General features: G+C 47.3%; 1 protein-coding gene across 1 annotated transcript in view; it reads right to left on the bottom strand.

Annotated features, from left to right (window-relative positions):
- LOC110538173 (SH3 and cysteine-rich domain-containing protein 2) overlaps window positions 1-14,949 on the bottom strand; it is a 48,264-nt gene extending 33,315 nt beyond the window's left edge. The window contains exon 1 of the mRNA XM_036938230.2: window positions 14,792-14,949. Within this exon, the coding sequence (XP_036794125.2) occupies window positions 14,792-14,875 (84 nt within the window). The 5' untranslated portion in view covers window positions 14,876-14,949. The remainder of the gene's footprint in view (window positions 1-14,791) is intronic.
- Between the last annotated feature and the right edge of the window lie 3,627 nt (window positions 14,950-18,576).

Below are 18,576 nucleotides of genomic sequence, written 5' to 3'. Positions count from 1 at the left end.
GGTAGGTAGGAACAGTAAGGTATGTAATGTAGGTAGGTAGGCAGGAACAGTAAGGTATGTACTGTAGGTAGGAACAGTAATGTATGTAATGTAGGTAGGTAGGTATGTACTGTAGGTAGGTAGGCACAGTAAGGTATGTAGGTAGGTAGGACCAGTAAGGTATGTACTGTAGATAGGTAGGTAGGTAGGTAGGAACAGTAAGGTATGTAATGTAGGTAGGTAGGCAGGAACAGTAAGGTATGTACTGTAGATAGGAACAGTAATGTATGTACTGTAGGTAGGTAGGTATGTACTGTAGGTAGGTAGGCACAGTAAGGTATGTAGGTAGGTAGGACCAGTAAGGTATGTAATGTAGGTAGGTAGGAAAAGTATGGTATGTACTGAAGGTAGGTAGGCAGGAACAGTAAGGTATGCACTGTAGGTAGGAACAGTAAGGTATGTACTGTAGGTAGGTAGGGAGGAACAGTAAGGTAGGTAGGTAGGTAGGTAGGTAGGTAGGTAGGTAGGAACAGTAACGTATGTACTGCAGGTAGGTAGGTTGGAACAGTAAGGTAAATCAAATCAAATCAAATGTTATTTGTCACATACACATGGTTAGCAGATGTTAATGCGAGTGTAGCAAAATGCTTGTGCTTCTAGTTCCGACAATGCAGTAATAACCAACAAGTAATCTAACTAACAATTCCAAAACTACTGTCTTATACACAGTGTAAGGGGATAAAGAATATGTACATAAGAATATATGAATGAGTGATGGTACAGAGCAGCATAGGCAGGATACAGTAGATGGTATCGAGTACAGTATATACATGAGGTGAGTATGTAAACAAAGTGGCATAGTTAAAGTGGCTAGTGATACATGTATTACATAAGGATGCAGTCGATGATATAAAGTACAGTATATACGTATGCATATGAGATGAATAATGTAGGGTAAGTAACATTATATAAGGTAGCATTGTTTAAAGTGGTTAGTGATATATTTACATCATTTCCCATCAATTCCCATTATTAAAGTGGCTGGAGTTGAGTCAGTGTCAGTGCCAGTGTGTTGGCAGCAGCCACTCAATGTTAGTGGTGGCTGTTTAACAGTCTGATGGCCTTGAGCTAGAAGCTGTTTTTCAGTCTCTCGGTCCCAGCTTTGATGCACATGTACTGACCTCGCCTTCTGGATGATAGCGGGTTGAACAGGCAGTGGCTCGGGTGGTTGATGTCCTTGATGATCTTTATGGCCTTCCTGTAACATCGGGTGGTGTAGGTGTCCTGGAGGGCAGGTAGTTTGCCCCCGGTGATGCGTTGTGCAGACCTCACTACCCTCTGGAGAGCCTTACGGTTGTGGGCGGAGCAGTTGCCGTACCAGGCATACAGCCCGCCAGGATGCTCTCGATTGTGCATCTGTAGAAGTTTGTGAGTGCTTTTGGTGACAAACCGAATTTCTTCAGCCTCCTGAGGTTGAAGAGGCGCTGCTGCGCCTTCTTCACGATGCTGTCTGTGTGAGTGGACCAATTCAGTTTGTCTGTGATGTGTATGCCGAGGAACTTAAAACTTGCTACCCTCTCCACTACTGTTCCATCGATGTGGATAGGGGGGTGTTCCCTCTGCTGTTTCCTGAAGTCCACAATCATCTCCTTAGTTTTGTTGACGTTGAGTGTGAGGTTATTTTCCTGACACCACACTCTGAGGGCCCTCACCTCCTCCCTGTAGGCCGTCTCGTCGTTGTTGGTAATCAAGCCTACCACTGTTGTGTCGTCCGCAAACTTGATGATTGAGTTGGAGGCGTGCGCAGTCGTGGGTGAACAGGGAGTACAGGAGAGGGCTCAGAACGCACCCTTGTGGGGCCCCAGTGTTGAGGATCAGCGGGGTGGAGATGTTGTTGCCTACCCTCACCACCTGGGGGCGGCCCGTCAGGAAGTCCAGTACCCAGTTGCACAGGGCGGGGTCGAGACCCAGGGTCTCGAGCTTGATGACGAGCTTGGAGGGTACTATGGTGTTGAATGCCGAGCTGTAGTCGATGAACAGCATTCTCACATAGGTATTCCTCTTGTCCAGATGGGTTAGGGCAGTGTGCAGTGTGGTTGAGATTGCATCGTCTGTGGACCTATTTGGGCGGTAAGCAAATTGGAGTGGGTCTAGGGTAGGGTGTCAGGTAGGGTGGAGGTGATATGGTCCTTGACTAGTCTCTCAAAGCACTTCATGATGACGGAAGTCGTTTAGCTCAGTTACCTTAGCTTTCTTGGGAACAGGAACAATGGTGGCCCTCTTGAAGCATGTGGGAACAGCAGACTGGTACAGGGATTGTATTGTAGGTAGGTATGTACTGTAGGTAGGTAGGTAGGTAGGTAGGAACAGTGAGGTATCTACTGTAGGTAGGTAGGTGGGTAGGAACAGTAAGGTATGTACTGTAGGTAGGTAGGTAGGTAGGAACAGTAAGGTATGTACTGTAGGTAGGCAATAGGTAGGAACAGTAAGGTAGGTAGGTAGGTAGGTAGGTAGGTAGGTAGGTGGGAACAGTAAGGTATGTTCTGTAGGTTGGTAGGTAGGTAGGAACAGTAAGGTATGTACTGTAGGTAGGTAGGTAGGAACAGTAAGGTATGTACTGTAGGTAGGTAGGTAGGTAGGAACAGTAAGGTATGTACTGTAGGTAGGTAGGTAGGTAGGTAGGAACAGTAAGGTATGTACTGTAGGTAGGCAATAGGTAGGAACAGTAAGGTATTTACTGTAGGTAGGTATGAACAGTAAGGTATGTACTGTAGGTAGGTAGGTAGGAACAGTAAGGTATGTACTGTAGGTAGGTAGGTTGGAGCAGTAACGTATGTACTGTAGGTAGGTAGGTAGGTAGGAACAGTAAGGTATGTTATGTAGGTAGGTAGGTAGGTAGGTAGGTGGGTAGGTAGGTAGGTTGGAACAGTAAGGTATGTACTGTTGGTAGGAACAGTAAGGTATGTACTGTAGTTAGGTATGTAGGTAGGTAGGTAGGTGGGTAGGAACAGTGAGGTAGGTACTGTAGGTAGGTAGCTAGGAACAGTAAGGTATGTAATGTAGGTAGGTAGGTAGGTAGGTAGGTAGGTAGGAACAGTAAGGTATGTACTGTAGGTAGGAACAGTAAGGTATGTACTGTAGGTAGGTAATAGGTAGGAACAGTAAGGTATGTACTGTAGGTAGGTAGGAACAGTAAGGTATGTACTGTAGGTAGGTAGGTATGAACAGTAAGGTATGTACTGTAGGTAGGTAGGAACAGTAAGGTATGTACTGCAGGTAGGTAGGTAGCAACAGTAAGGTATGTACTGTAGGTAGGTAGGTAGGTAGGTAGGTAGCAACAGTGAGGTATGTACTGTAGGTAGGTAGCTAGGAACAGTAAGGTATGTACTGTAGGTAGGCAATAGGTAGGAACAGTAAGGTATTTACTGTAGGTAGGTAGGAACAGTAAGGTATGTACTGTAGGTAGGTAGGTATGAACAGTAAGGTATGTACTGTAGGTAGGTAGGTATCAACAGTAAGGTATGTACTGTAGGTAGGTAGGTCAGTTGGTCAATTGCTTGATAGATATAAGCAACTGCCAAAATAAAGGAAACACCAACATAAAGTGTATTAATAGGACATTGGTCCACCACGAGCCAGAACAGCTTCAATGCACCTTGACATAGCGTCTACAAGTCTCTGGAACTCTACTGGAGGAATGCAACACCATTCTTCCGCAAGAAATTCCATCATTTGGTATTTTGTTGATGGTGGTGGAAAACGATGTCTCAAGCGCCGCTACAGAATCTCCCATACGTGTTCAATTGGGTTGAGATGTGGTGTCTGAGACAGCCATGGCTGTTTATATCGTTTTCATGCTCATTAAACCATTCAGTGGCCACAATCAACCTTTCAGTGACGCTAAGCATGATGGGATGTTAATTGCTTAATTAACTCAGGAACCACACCAATGTGGAATCACCTACTTTTAATACACATTGTATCCTTAAGTGTTTCCATTATTTTGGCAGTTACCTGTAGATGATAGATAGATAAGATATATAAGATAGATAATATAGATAGATATATAAGATAGATAATATAGATAGATAAGATAGATAGATGATATAGATAAGATAGATAGATCGATAGATAGATAATATATATATATAGATAAGATAGATACATAATATAGATAGATAGATAGATAGATAGATAGATAGATAGATAGATAGATAGGAGTATTATTTACTGCTAGGTTCAGTCGGTGTTATATTGAGTACTCTTCTCTATCCTGCCAGAGGGAATTGGAGAGAGAATGTAAACAGAGGACTCATTTAAAATCCTGACAAGAGACCTAACATTATTCTAATGAAGATACAAATATCTGCAGAGTCTGTGTGGATGTAAGAAGTGCTGGGGATGCAGATGCTGTGTTGGTGCTGCTGCTGATGTTGATAGAAACAAGAGCATAAACAGGTGGCCAGAGAGGAAGAGAGGACTAGTGGAATAGTAGGGAAAGACACAAATGATCACGCTATGCAACAGTGTTTACTAAGGTCCAATTAAATGCAAGGGAATCCTATTGTGAGAGGATTCAAGTAGCCAATCAGGTATTAAGGGTCATCTAAATCCTTTTGCTCTTTATCGTATATGCAAGAAAAACAGAGGAGATATGAAACTGTTGAATGTCTGTAGATTTCACTGCCAGACTAAAGCTGCTCATTATGTATGGCAACGGCAGAGACCCACTTTGAATGAGAGATGCACGAGCAGTCTCTCTCTAGCTCTCTCTGCACGCACGCACACACACACTCATACACACTCATGCACACTCATACACGAACCCAGATGATCAAACAATGGGCACACACAGAGCACACTCACAAACATGTTTTCTCCCTCTCTTGTCTCTCTCTCGCTCTCTGTGTATTTATTCCAGACGTACTGTGCTAGGCTGTGTGAAACCAAGCTCCAGATAAAAGGATAGCTGCTCTACCTGGCTGGCACCTCCACCCCCGTCCCCCTCACATTGGCAGTACCCGCTCCTCTCCTCCCCTCCTCACCCAGGCACCCACCATCACCTTCACCCTGACAGCTCATCACCCGCCCGTTGTACTCTCCCAGTCACTGTCCACACGCTAGACCCCGTGACACAGCCTGTCAATCACAGAGTGGGAGGGAGACAGAGAGAAGGGGGAGAGAGAGAGAAAGAGGGAAGGGGGAGAGAGAGAGAGAGAAAGAGAGAAGGGGGAGAGACAGAGAGAGATAAGGGGGAGAGAGAGAGAGAGAGAGAGAGAGAGAGAGAGAGAGAGAGAAGAGGGAGAGAGAGAGAGAGACAGAGATAGGGAGAAGGGGGAAAGACAGAGAGACAGAGATAGAGAGAAGGGGGAGAGACAGAGAGAGAGAGAAGGGGGAGAGACACAGAGAGAGAGACGGGGGAGAGACAGAGAGAGAGAGAGACATAGAGAGAGAGAGAGAGAGACAGACAGAGAGAGACAGAGAGAAGGAGGAGAGACAGAGAGACAGAGATAGAGAGAAGGGGGAGAGACAGAGAGAGAGAGACAGGGGAGAGACAAAGAGAGAGTGAAGGGGGAGAGACAGAGAGAGAGAGAGAGACAGACAGAGAGAGACAGAGAGAAGGGGGAGAGACAGAGAGACAGAGAGAGAGTGAAGGGGGAGAGACAGAGAGAGAGAGAGCGAGAGAGAGAAGGGGGAGAGACAGAGAGAGAGTGAATGGGGAGAGAAAGAGAGAGACAGAGAGAGAGTGAAGGGGGAGAGACATAGAGAGAGAGAGAAGGGGGAGAGACAGAGAGACCCAATTGCCAAAGCACATGCTACCTGCAGCATATCTGGAGCTTTTCCAGTGAACACATAATCACATGAAATATGGATGTTTCCTTATCTTTGCACTGCTCCCTCCCTGCAGTGCACCACAGTCCTAATCAGTGCATCCCTGTCAGTGGCAGGCAAGGCGTCGCATTAATAAACACCCAAGCAGTGAAGGTGTTACACCAACCACAGCAGTGGTTTTCTAAGGAGAGAGAATGGTGGTAAGTCAATCAATCAATCAAATGTATTTATAAAGCCCTTTTAACATCAGCAGATGTCACAAAGTGCTGTACAGAACCCCCGCCTAAAAACCACAAACAGCAAACAATGCAGGTGTAGAAGCACGGTGGCTAGGAAAAACTCCCTAGAAAGGCAAGAACCTAGGAAGAAACCTAGAGATGAACCAGGCAATGAGGGGTGGCCAGTCCTCTAATGGCTGTGCTAGGTAGAGAGGAACCAGGCTCTGATGGGTGGCCAGTCCTCTAATGGCTGTGCTAGGTAGAGAGGAACCAGTCTCTGATGCGTGGCCAGTCCTCTAATGGATGTGCTAGGTAGAGAGGAACCAGGCTCTGATGGGTGGCCAGTCCTCTAATAGCTGTGCTAGGTAGAGAGGAACCAGGCTCTGAGGGGTGGCCAGTCCTCTAATGGCTGTGCTAGGTAGAGAGGAAGCAGGCTCTGATGGGTGGCCAGTCCTCTAATGGCTGTGCTAGGTAGAGAGGAACCAGGCTCTGATGGGTGGCCAGTCCTCTAATGGCTGTGCTAGGTAGAGAGGAACCAGGCTCTGAGGGGTGGCCAGTCCTCTAATGGATGTGCTAGGTAGAGAGGAACCAGGCTCTGATGGTGGCTAGTCCTCTAATGGCTGTGCTAGGTAGAGAGGAACCAGGCTCTGATGGGTGGCCAGTCCTCTAATGGCTGTGCTAGGTAGAGAGGAACCAGGCTCTGAGGGGTGGCCAGTCCTCTAATGGCTGTGCTAGGTAGAGAGGAACCAGGCTCTGATGGGTGGCCAGTCCTCTAATGGCTGTGCTAGGTAGAGAGGAACCAGGCTCTGATGGGTGGCCAGTCCTCTAATGGCTGTGCTAGGTAGAGAGGAACCAGGCTCTGATGGGTGGCCAGTCCTCTAATGGCTGTGCTAGGTAGAGAGGAAGCAGGCTCTGAGGGGTGGCCAGTCCTCTAATAGCTGTGCTAGGTAGAGAGGAACCAGGCTCTGAGGGGTGGCCAGTCCTCTAATGGATGTGCTAGGTAGAGAGGAACCAGGCTCTGATGGTGGCTAGTTCTCTAATGGCTGTGCTAGGTAGAGAGGAACCAGGCTCTGATGGGTGGCCAGTCCTCTAATGGATGTGCTAGGTAGAGAGGAACCAGGCTCTGATGGTGGCTAGTCCTCTAATGGCTGTGCTAGGTAGAGAGGAACCAGGCTCTGATGGGTGGCCAGTCCTCTAATGGCTGTGCTAGGTAGAGAGGAACCAGGCTCTGAGGGGTGGCCAGTCCTCTAATGGCTGTGCTAGGTAGAGAGGAACCAGGCTCTGATGGGTGGCCAGTCCTCTAATGGCTGTGCTAGGTAGAGAGGAACCAGGCTCTGATGGGTGGCCAGTCCTCTAATGGCTGTGCTAGGTAGAGAGGAACCAGGCTCTGATGGGTGGCCAGTCCTCTAATGGCTGTGCTAGGTAGAGAGGAAGCAGGCTCTGAGGGGTGGCCAGTCCTCTAATAGCTGTGCTAGGTAGAGAGGAACCAGGCTCTGATGGGTGGCCAGTCCTCTAATAGCTGTGCTAGGTAGAGAGGAAGCAGGCTCTGATGGGTGGCCAGTCCTCTAATGGCTGTGCTAGGTAGAGAGGAACCAGGCTCTGAGGGGTGGCCAGTCCTCTAATGACTGTGCTAGGTAGAGAGGAAGCAGGCTCTGATGGGTGGCCAGTCCTCTAATGGCTGTGCTAGGTAGAGAGGAAGCAGGCTCTGAGGGGTGGCCAGTCCTCTAATAGCTGTGCTAGGTAGAGAGGAAGCAGGCTCTGAGGGGTGGTCAGTCCTCTAATAGCTGTGCTAGGTAGAGAGGAAGCAGGCTCTGAGGGGTGGCCAGTCCTCTAATGGCTGTGCTAGGTAGAGAGGAAGCAGGCTCTGAGGGGTGGCCAGTCCTCTAATGGCTGTGCTAGGTAGAGAGGAACCAGGCTCTGAGGGGTGGCCAGTCCTCTAATGGCTGTGCTAGGTAGAGAGGAACCAGGCTCTGATGGGTGGCCAGTCCTCTAATAGCTGTGCTAGGTAGAGAGGAAGCAGGCTCTGAGGGGTGGCCAGTCCTCTAATAGCTGTGCTAGGTAGAGAGGAAGCAGGCTCTGAGGGGTGGCCAGTCCTCTAATGGCTGTGCTAGGTAGAGAGGAAGCAGGCTCTGAGGGGTGGCCAGTCCTCTAATGGCTGTGCTAGGTAGAGAGGAACCAGGCTCTGAGGGGTGGCCAGTCCTCTAATGGCTGTGCTAGGTAGAGAGGAACCAGGCTCTGATGGGTGGCCAGTCCTCTAATGGCTGTGCTAGGTAGAGAGGAAGCAGGCTCTGATGGGTGGCCAGTCCTCTAATGGCTGTGCTAGGTAGAGAGGAAGCAGGCTCTGAGGGGTGGCCAGTCCTCTAATAGCTGTGCTAGGTAGAGAGGAAGCAGGCTCTGAGGGGTGGTCAGTCCTCTAATAGCTGTGCTAGGTAGAGAGGAAGCAGGCTCTGAGGGGTGGCCAGTCCTCTAATGGCTGTGCTAGGTAGAGAGGAAGCAGGCTCTGAGGGGTGGCCAGTCCTCTAATGGCTGTGCTAGGTAGAGAGGAACCAGGCTCTGAGGGGTGGCCAGTCCTCTAATGGCTGTGCTAGGTAGAGAGGAACCAGGCTCTGATGGGTGGCCAGTCCTCTAATAGCTGTGCTAGGTAGAGAGGAAGCAGGCTCTGAGGGGTGGCCAGTCCTCTAATAGCTGTGCTAGGTAGAGAGGAAGCAGGCTCTGAGGGGTGGCCAGTCCTCTAATGGCTGTGCTAGGTAGAGAGGAAGCAGGCTCTGAGGGGTGGCCAGTCCTCTAATGGCTGTGCTAGGTAGAGAGGAACCAGGCTCTGAGGGGTGGCCAGTCCTCTAATGGCTGTGCTAGGTAGAGAGGAACCAGGCTCTGATGGGTGGCCAGTCCTCTAATGGCTGTGCTAGGTAGAGAGGAACCAGGCTCTGAGGGGTGGCCAGTCCTCTAATGGCTGTGCTAGGTAGAGAGGAACCAGGCTCTGAGGGGTGGCCAGTCCTCTAATGGCTGTGCTGGGTGGAGATTAGAAGAGTGCATGTCCATTAAGGCCAGATTGTTCTTCAAGATGCTGATAGTGATGACAGTCTGCAGCTACTAGAAGGGTGCTATTTTCCTGGCTGCTGTCCACTCCCCCAGAATCTCATCTGCTCCTCGACACACACAGACAGACGCACAAACACACATGCACACACACCTCAGCCCGTCTGTACAAGGCACGCCACTGTGAGCCAGCCCAGCGGCGACACTCTAGAGTCCTCCTCTCCTTCTCCCTCTTTGGCTCTCTTCCTTCCTCTCAATTTCTGACATCCTTCATCTAAGTTGGGACTAGTGGGAACACGCTGCAGGCCGCTTCAGGGAGCATCTGTTATCTGGTGAGAGTCATTCTTCTCCATCTCCCTCTCATCAGAATGGCCTTGTGCTTGTGTGATATCTGGTCACGTCAAATAACTCAGGAGGCCTTCTTTTTTGGAGTGGCTCTGATTGTGTGTGTGAAGGAGAAACAGATGGATAGAATGATAAGATAGAAGGATAGACAGGGAGACCCTGTCTATAGGGTCCATATACCTCCCCCTGATCCAATTATTTGGAGAGAATGGTTTTGACATGTACCACAGTGCTCGACTAATGGATTCTTAATAGACTACAACTGACAAAGTGTCTATGGGCACAAAGCTATTGAATTTCAAGCAATTCATGGGAGCTCCATAGGCAATTAACCTACTATTTTAACACTGCAGGAGTCAACCTCAATCAGAACCATGGGGTTTAAGGTGAACAAGATAAATAATTGTGGCACTGACCCTTGATGCCTTTATTCTACAACCTAAGCTCCCAATAATGACGGGAGAGATTATAGTAGTAGCTGACATTGAGGAATGAAGCGGGATGTTCAAATCCCTGATGAGTCGGGTGGTTTTTGAATGGTGGGCTGATATTTTGGGTGCTGGTGGGAGAGTGAGTACATGTAAATAGCATAACCAATCACGCACAGATAGACAGACAGACAGACAGACAGACAGACAGACAGAGGTCCCTCCCTGCATGTCTGATGAGGAACATGCTCACTGAGCTCAAAACAAAGACAGGAGACAGGAGAGGAATCATGCTACGTGAGTAAATGTGTTTTCACATTCATGAAAGGAACATGTTTTGATTGCAATGTCAGAGTGACGTAGTAAGTTGTCTGCTATAAAAAATAAATAAAGAGGGTTTTGGCATCACTGTGCCTTCTTCAGGGTGATGTAGTAAACCATAGTAATCTGGAATACAATAGAAACGTGAAGCATGTGTGAGCTGATTCAGTGTCTGTGTGAGACAGTGTGTGGTGTGCATGTGCGCGTGTGTGAGAGAGAGCGAGCGAGAGAAAGAGGGAGAGAGAGTGTGTGTGCAGGCAACCGCAGGGTGCATGTGACGCGTCTAGTGCAGTAGTGCCTAGGTAGACGTTAATTGCATGCCCGCTTCCAACGTGCTTGCATACTCTCGCTTACACCTCGCTGCTGCCGGCTAGCCCTTGTGGGGAATTGGGGAGCAGCTTCATGCACAAGTCTCCCCTTGCCAGTACAAAGCCTCTCCATGACATGTATCCACTTCTGACCCGGAAACCGGACTAAAGTCTGGCGGCGCTGGGGTGTCTGGTGACGGGGGCAGGAGTGAATGCACCGGGAGCGCTTAATCAGACCCTGCACGCCAGCGGCACAGGGCTATTACGGTCGCCAGCAGCTGGGACTTGAGTGGCAGCTGCTCTCGGCAGACCCATGTGTGACTGAGCAGCCCTATTTAGTAGCCATACTGCTCACCCCAGCTGGGGAGAGGCCTAGAAAAGGTGGCTTAAAAATCACTCCATCCTGGATAGGCTACCACACCTATTGGGAGAGCCACTCAGTGGTCGAAAATTGCTGAAGAAAATAATTCCCCTGAAACTGGCGACATGGAACTTCAGAACTCTTGGACACTGACGACAATAGCGAAAGACCCCATCAGAGAACAACTTTAATGGCTGCAGAACTAAGGCGCTACATTGACATTGCTGCCCTGAGTGAAGACCAGGTTCCTGGATGAAGGGTCCCTGAAAGAGGAGGGAGAAGGTTAAACATTCTTCTGGAAAGGTTACCCTCTGAGTGGACAACATCAGCACGGTGTGGGACTGGCAATTAAGAACAGCCTTCTACCCAGCCTCACCGAAACACCTGTTGGCATAAGTGAAAGACTCATGTCTCTCCGTATCCCCCAAGCCAAGATGCGTTGTGCTACTCATCTCAGTGCATACGCACCAACGTTACCATCTGAAAATGAGACAAAGGACACCTTCTACCAGTCACTAGATGAAGCCCTTCACCGCATCACCGGGAATGACAAGATCTTTCTGCTGGGTGACTTCAACACTAGGGTGGGACAGAACAACAGGATATGAAGCGGAGTGCTGGCTAGGCATGGTGTCGGCCAGGTCAATGAGAACGGCATGAGACTGTTAACTCTATGTGCCGAGCACGATCTCATTGTCGCAACCACCTTGTTGCAGCAGAAGAACAAATATAAAACATCAGGGATGCACCCACGCTCCAAACACTGGCACCGGATTGACTACGTCATAGTGAGACGTTCTGACACTAACACCAGGACTGGTTCGATGAGAACTCTTCCACCATCACAGCCTTACTGGACAATATGCACAAAGCATACAGGGCTACTCTCAACAGCCCCACATCTGCCACCCTTCACAGGGATTGGCGTGCATCACGCAAGGAAGTGCAAACTACCTTGTGTGCTCTGCAGAACTAACGTGGACGACTAAGGCATAAGAAATCAAAATTTATGCCGATAAAAACGACATGCACAATTTCTACAACTCAACTAAAGCTATCTATGGCCCAAGAAGTGGCTCCATCACCCCCATGAAAACGGCTGATGGTCTGACTCTCTTGAAGGACCAAAACCAGATCCTATGAGGTGGGCTGACCACTTTGAAGCACTTCTCAATCAGCATTAACCTACAGACCACTCCATCCTGGAAGAACTGCCTGTCCGTCCACCCATTCAAGACCTCAACCATTCGCCAACCTTCAGCTATCCGTTCCCTCAAGAACAACAAGACTCCTGGCGCTGACAGCATCCCGGCAGAGCTACTTAAGAAGGGAGGTTACTTCTGCACCAGAACGATCCACCAGTACATCCTTGAGGTTTGGGACATGGAGATTGTCCCCCAACAGTGGCGGGATGCAAACATTGTCACCATCTATAAGAACAAGGGTGACATCCCTTCTGGCTGTTGCCGGCAAGGTCCTGGCCAAGGTGATGCTACATGGGCTGGTGAACAACATCACAGAGGAACTGCTGCCAGAGTCACAATGCGGCTTCAGAAAGAACAGGAGTACGGTGGACATGATATTCACGGCACGGCAACTCCAGGAGAAGTGCTGTGAACAACAACAGGACCTTTTCATGGCCTTTGTCGACCTCTCCAAGGCCTTCAACACTGTGAGCAGGGAACTACTATGGGCATTCTACAACAAATTGGCAACATCCTTTGCCAGTTCCATGATGGATGATGGCTCGGGTGGCCATAGGAGGGCAGGAGGCAGTGCCTTTTGTAGTAAGTATCGGTGTGAGGCAGGGTTGTGTGCTGTCACTTATCTAATGCTACATGCAAAAACCTTCATACCAGCCGACATAATAGGACAAGAAAGCAAGAAAGAGAAGCAAGAAAGAGAGTGATAGCAAAAGCAAGCCAGCACGAGTGTATGCGTTGCTATGGTGATTTCAGTAAACAGTGCAAATCAACATCCGGTAGAAAACAACGCTATGGCAGAAGGAAAAAGTTGAAATAGTTTAACTCTGGCGGCAAGACCCGTCTACAGTGGCGGCTGACTGCATTCACCGCTTGCCTCAAGGCATTTACCATCGTTCTCTCATTGAAAACGATGACACCCAGTTTGCTGTCTACCTCGTGCCATCTAAACCCAGCATTAGCCTCAATCTCAGCAAATATGTAGAAAAGTGCTGCCAACACATTCAATGACACATGATAGACAATGATAGAAACATGCACAGCAAGGCAGTCACATGACCAGAACATCAAGGGACAACATGTAATAAATAGCCTGTTTCTATCATTTTTGACCCCAGGGGCCTTGAATTCTGGACAGTAAATTAGTTTGCATCATTTGAGAAATTGCTTGGCCCTCTGTAATCTCTTCCATGAAAATAAATGTTCTGAGTGGAGTTATGCTGTGAGTGTCTGCAGTGTTCAAATAATTTACATTCAAAACTAAACAAACTTTCCTAATGGGCCCGATGGAAAGATAACCTGGACAGGACATTTATTCTAAAACATTCTGGAACCTGCGTGTCCCTTTGTAAAGCCTTCTTCATTTTGAGCATGTGCACGTAAGCGCAGACACACGCACAGTAAGAGAACGTTCCAATCATCTTGTCCCCCTTATGTCACCTGAGTTTTTTTAGTTCCCCATAGTGACGCAACTTACTGATGATGCGGTTTGAAATGCACCCCTCCTGTCTCAGCCTCCAGTAATTATGCTGCAGCAGTTCATGTGTCGGGGGGCTAGGGTCAGTCTGTTATATCTGGAGTATTTCTCCTGTCTTATCCGGTGTCCTGTGTGAATTTAAGTATGCTCCCACTAATTCTCTATCTCTCTCTTCACTCTGAGGACCTGAGCCCTAGGACCATGCCTCAGGACTACCTGGCCTGATGACTCCTTGCTGTCCCCAGTCCACCTCGTCATGCTGCTGCTCCAGTTTCAACTGTTCTGCCTGCGGCTATGGAACCTTGACCTGTTCACTGGACGCTCTACCTTGTCCCGGACCTGCTGTTTTCGACTCTCTCTCTACCGCACCTGCTGTCTCTAACTCTGAATGATCGGCTATGAAAAGCCAACTGACATTTACTCCTGAGGTGCTGACCTGTTGCACCCTCTACAACCACTGCGATTCTTATTATTTGACACTGCTGGTCATCTATGAACATTTGAACATCTTGGCCATGTACTGTTATAATCTCCACCCGGCACAGACAGAAGAGGACTGGCCACCCGTCAGAGCCTGGTTCCTCTCTAGGTTTCTTCCTAGGTTCCTGCCTTTCTAGGGAGTTTTTCCTAGCCACTGTGCTTCTACACCTGCATTGCTTGCTGTTTGGGGTTTTAGGCTGGGTTTCTGTATAGCACTTTGTGACATCGGCTGATGTAAAAAGGGCTTTATAAATACATTTGATTGATTGATTGACCTGGCTGCAATCTACTGTGTTCAAGACAGTTGGGTTTATTACATTCAAATTCTGAAAATAAAACTCTATATGTTATACTTTTAAAAAAAAACTCCAATACTGTAATAAAGAAGTAATTAACTATAATTTTCTTCTGATATGAAGTCAACAGTAACTCCATCTCAGCATCGTAAAACAAAAGAAAGATATCAATGTGATTGTGAAAGCAACAAGCACTTTCAACTTTCTTAAACCAAGTCATACAGGCTACTGGTATGTGGTTGTGTCATGGCTTTCTGGCCAAATATTATACGTGTTAACACAAATCAAACATATTCACCATGTGAAAACAACTGGAACAACCATTCAAACAACGTATTTCAAAACCTCCACTATCTAGTCAAAAGAACAGACTGCGTAAAACCGTAAACCACTGTAGACTGAGGATCAAATTTATCCCGCTGGTTATCTTGCAAGGATAGTTGTTGTTTCACCGAGGTCCGAAACAGTTGTCAGCCAGTGAGACATGTGAGTGTAGTATATAACTTGCCTTGGACACCGGTGTGATGGACATGTTGCTTGGCGAGCGTTGGAGCTGCGTCTCGGTCTCCATCTCGCTGTTCTCCGTCATCATCGGTCTCTTCACGGGATGAAATGAGACAGTCGGCTGTATGTGGTCTGGGTTCCAGAATAACCCGACTGTTACTGCTGAATTCATTCAAATGTGAGTTAGTCAAAAGTACTGCCCAGTGTAGCCGTTGAGATTGGCTAAATAAAGCGTACCACCTCACCACGTTTTAACGATTCACGCGCGCGGGGAATAGGCAGGCTGTTGAGGATCATGCGCCAAGAGATGCACCGGGTTACATCCAATTAATACACATCACAGGTCTAAAGGAATTTCAGTTCAGAGCTGCAGAAAGGGTGTAGTCTGTGGCGGTATTCGAAAGATTGGACCTTAGTTACGCATCAGCAAAGAACGGTCCTATTCCGCCCTGCGAGGCAAGTAACCTACCAACTGCTATTCTCTCTGATAGTACTATAGTAGTCAACTAAACTCTGATCCAAATACCTCAAATTGGATCAAGCAGGTGCGACTCTCCTGAAGAAGAACAAATATTGATGTTTTCGAATCTGAGGGTTTATAGTCCATTAGATTTCCAAAAACAAGTCGTTGAGACGTTCCAGGAAGGTTTCTCGCACAAGCCAGAACTCCTGTAGTAGTATGGTAATAGCATTTTCCTTTCGTCGAACCTTTTATTGGACATGTGCTGCCAACATAAATTCGACTAAACCTCAAACCCAGTCCCGCCTCCATCTGCGTCCGTGGCGCATGATTGGCGCACTCTTTACAACTATGTAAATATTAATTTACTCAAATTTCAGGAGTGGTGGTTGTCCGAATTTCATAAAGGGGGTGGTATCTTGGTGTAAGTGTAGGTTAGGATAGAAAATACTGGGCTTCAAATAAAGCTCCCATAACCGTTTTGGGAACAGGGAAATCTCTGTAAATGAATGCCATGGTCATAGAACACTTGTATTGTCAACATTTCCATTGATGGGCTATCATAAAGTGTTCTCACATGCCTAAGACGATATTGGTAAATGAAAGATACCTTTTGCATAATGATTACATTAGAGATTGTTATTTTATTATAACTGGTCAGTGTAGCGGTGAAAAAATAAAATAAACAAAAACTTTTGAAAATAATCTCCGCTACTTTTGTTTCCACCGTCACCACCTTGTTTTGTTTCTCTGTGTTAGTCATCAATATAGGTAGCCAGACTATACGTGCCCTTCTGTATGTGTCATCGAGCACAAGTCAAACAAGATCCGACTCTCTCTCCCTCTCTCTCCCCCTCCCTCCACTGGACAGCTCATGAATCAGCATGATGGATCACTTCCAAATAATATACTGTACCTTATTACACCTTAGAGCACACACCACAGGGTGCATGTAGGTGTCATGCCTGTCTATTATGAAATGATTGGTTAGGGGGCCAGGTTTTCCACACTGATGTGATGACATCTTGCCTGAAGCGTAATAGATGATTCGAAAACAGTTTCAATCATCGCACGTTGACTAGTGCACTTGTCTTGGAATGAATACAGAGAATGAAGCAGTCTCGCCAGGTATCCTACTGATAATGCGGTCTGTTTACACTTAGGCTAAATATGAAAAACACTGATCTGAATGACCCAGAGGAGGGAAGGAGATTCTGAGCAGTCAGTGTAATGCTCTAACAGGACACTGAGGAATCTAATCCGAGAAGAGCTTCAATTCTTATTAATAGTTTTCAAGTGATTTTCCCCAGAAAGACGACCCTTGTGGGACGGGTTGGCCCATTTTCCACTGTCTATGTGAAAGTATCTACGTGAGCGTATCTAAAAGAGAGGTAGGAAGTAGGATAGAGTCAGAGAAAGGAAATAAACAGAGAAAGAGTGAGAGGACGAGTGAGATAAAGAGAGACACCAGAGCATCTTCTGGTAATGATCTTCTCTGTTCTCTTCCTGGTTTCTGTCCTCTCCTTTCTTTAACGACTATGCTCCGCTCCCAAGGTTACCTGTGCTTATCAAATGAACCCCTATGTGTTATCTTTGTTACAGCATCTTCCATTTAGAAGATCCAGCAAATGTTGCACTCCCCTTCATTTTCTCCCTGGCCTATAAGAACACAGCGGGCACAGTCACAGCCACAGCCCTATCTGTAAGGCTGCCTTATGAAGGTGAGCTCCTAATCTCCTATACAGATGTGCCTCTGATGCCTAACAAGCAGGCAGTAGCCATTCATCATGGGCCATGTGATACTGACAGGGGGATGGTCATAAGGGGGGCTACGGGTGGTGGCTGTGGTTACAAACAATTTCCTTAGTCTTTCAACCCATCACATTCATCTGTTGTTTTCCATTGATTGGTAATTTGTTCAACTGTGGACTCACTGACAGGGACAATCAGAGACAAACTCTTCTACTCTCACATAGGTGAAAGGGGAAGAGTGATGGAGAGCCTGTGTGTGTGTGTGTGTGTGTGTCTGTGTGTGTGTGTGTGTCTGTGTCTGTGTGTGTGAGAGATTACAGTATTTCTATGTATGTATGCATGCATTCCATTATTCCACCTAAGCCCTTCATCAAAGTTCAGGCTAAGCTGTCAGAAGCCATTTAATGGAGGAGAGAGAGAGAGAAGAGAGAGGTGGAGAGAGGAGGAAAGGTAGCCAAGGAGAGTGACATTGTTTTACCCCAGCCTCAATAATCATATTCAAATTAATTATTCCTAGTTTTCTCCAGCGTGTCAGCAGCAAGTGCCAGCCGCATGGCGGATAGTGTAGACGCAGAGAGCAATGGAACATGCTACCTAATATAACACTGGGGCTGCAGTTTGATCTCCTGCATGTGTGTTTAGGGGAGGTATGTGTGTGCATTGTTTGTCTACTGCAACATGCATCATATTTAACTATATGCCACATTAGTCTCTAAAGTGTGTGTGTGTGTGTGTTTATATAATGTCATTATGCTGAACGGCACAAGTGTAAGCGTGACCAATTTCCCAGGGTGTGAGTCTTAACTACAAACTTAGCCATAGGACACAGCATTCTTATTAGTCAATTGCTTTGTGTGGAGAAAACAATACACCCTCATTGAACATTCATAAGATTTTCAATCTGCCTGCTCTGCTGTGCACTCGCTGACTAATACCCCAGGTGTCTGTAAGCCAGCTAAAAATAAGGTCCCCCCCAATGACAACATAGGAGGCGAAAACAAGCCACTCCATGCCAGAGGGAAGGAGAAGGAGGAACACAATATCTCTAGCAGCAGGGGAACAACTGGAGCCAAAATGGCCCCCGTATGGCACTATGAGCCTAACAACATCACAAACTAAGTCGCTGGTTGTCATGGCACTGTAGGACGGGTAGCAGTGTGGTTACTCCCAATGGGGCAGACAGAATGATCCTGTTCATTCATCTAGGATTTCATCACGGACATCAGATATCCACACACCATTAGTATGAAGACTTGGGTAACATACATGTTTGAATTAAGTTTTGCTACAAAGTGGATGAATTGAGTAAAATAGCATTTAACTACTCGTAACAGTTCCAGCCTGCTTCTTACAACCCCGCACAGTACTCAGGGTTGGGTTTCTCCACAGCCTTTTTTTGGAAAGTAGCTTATTGCTGCCCTCTAGTGTTGCGCTAAGGTTAGGACAACATGCATTACATACAGTAAAAAGGAAAACATGTAGGACTACAATATACAACTACGATATAGTGGAGACTACCTGACCTGGTCAGGAAAAACCTCTGCTCCCTATTTATAGCCTATAACTGGAGCCAAGAG

Source organism: Oncorhynchus mykiss, chromosome 12 (assembly GCF_057628025.1).
Source record: "Oncorhynchus mykiss isolate SJ-2025 chromosome 12, ASM5762802v1, whole genome shotgun sequence".
Lineage (NCBI taxonomy): Eukaryota > Metazoa > Chordata > Actinopteri > Salmoniformes > Salmonidae > Oncorhynchus > Oncorhynchus mykiss.
This window is presented reverse-complemented; position numbering and strand designations above follow the sequence as displayed.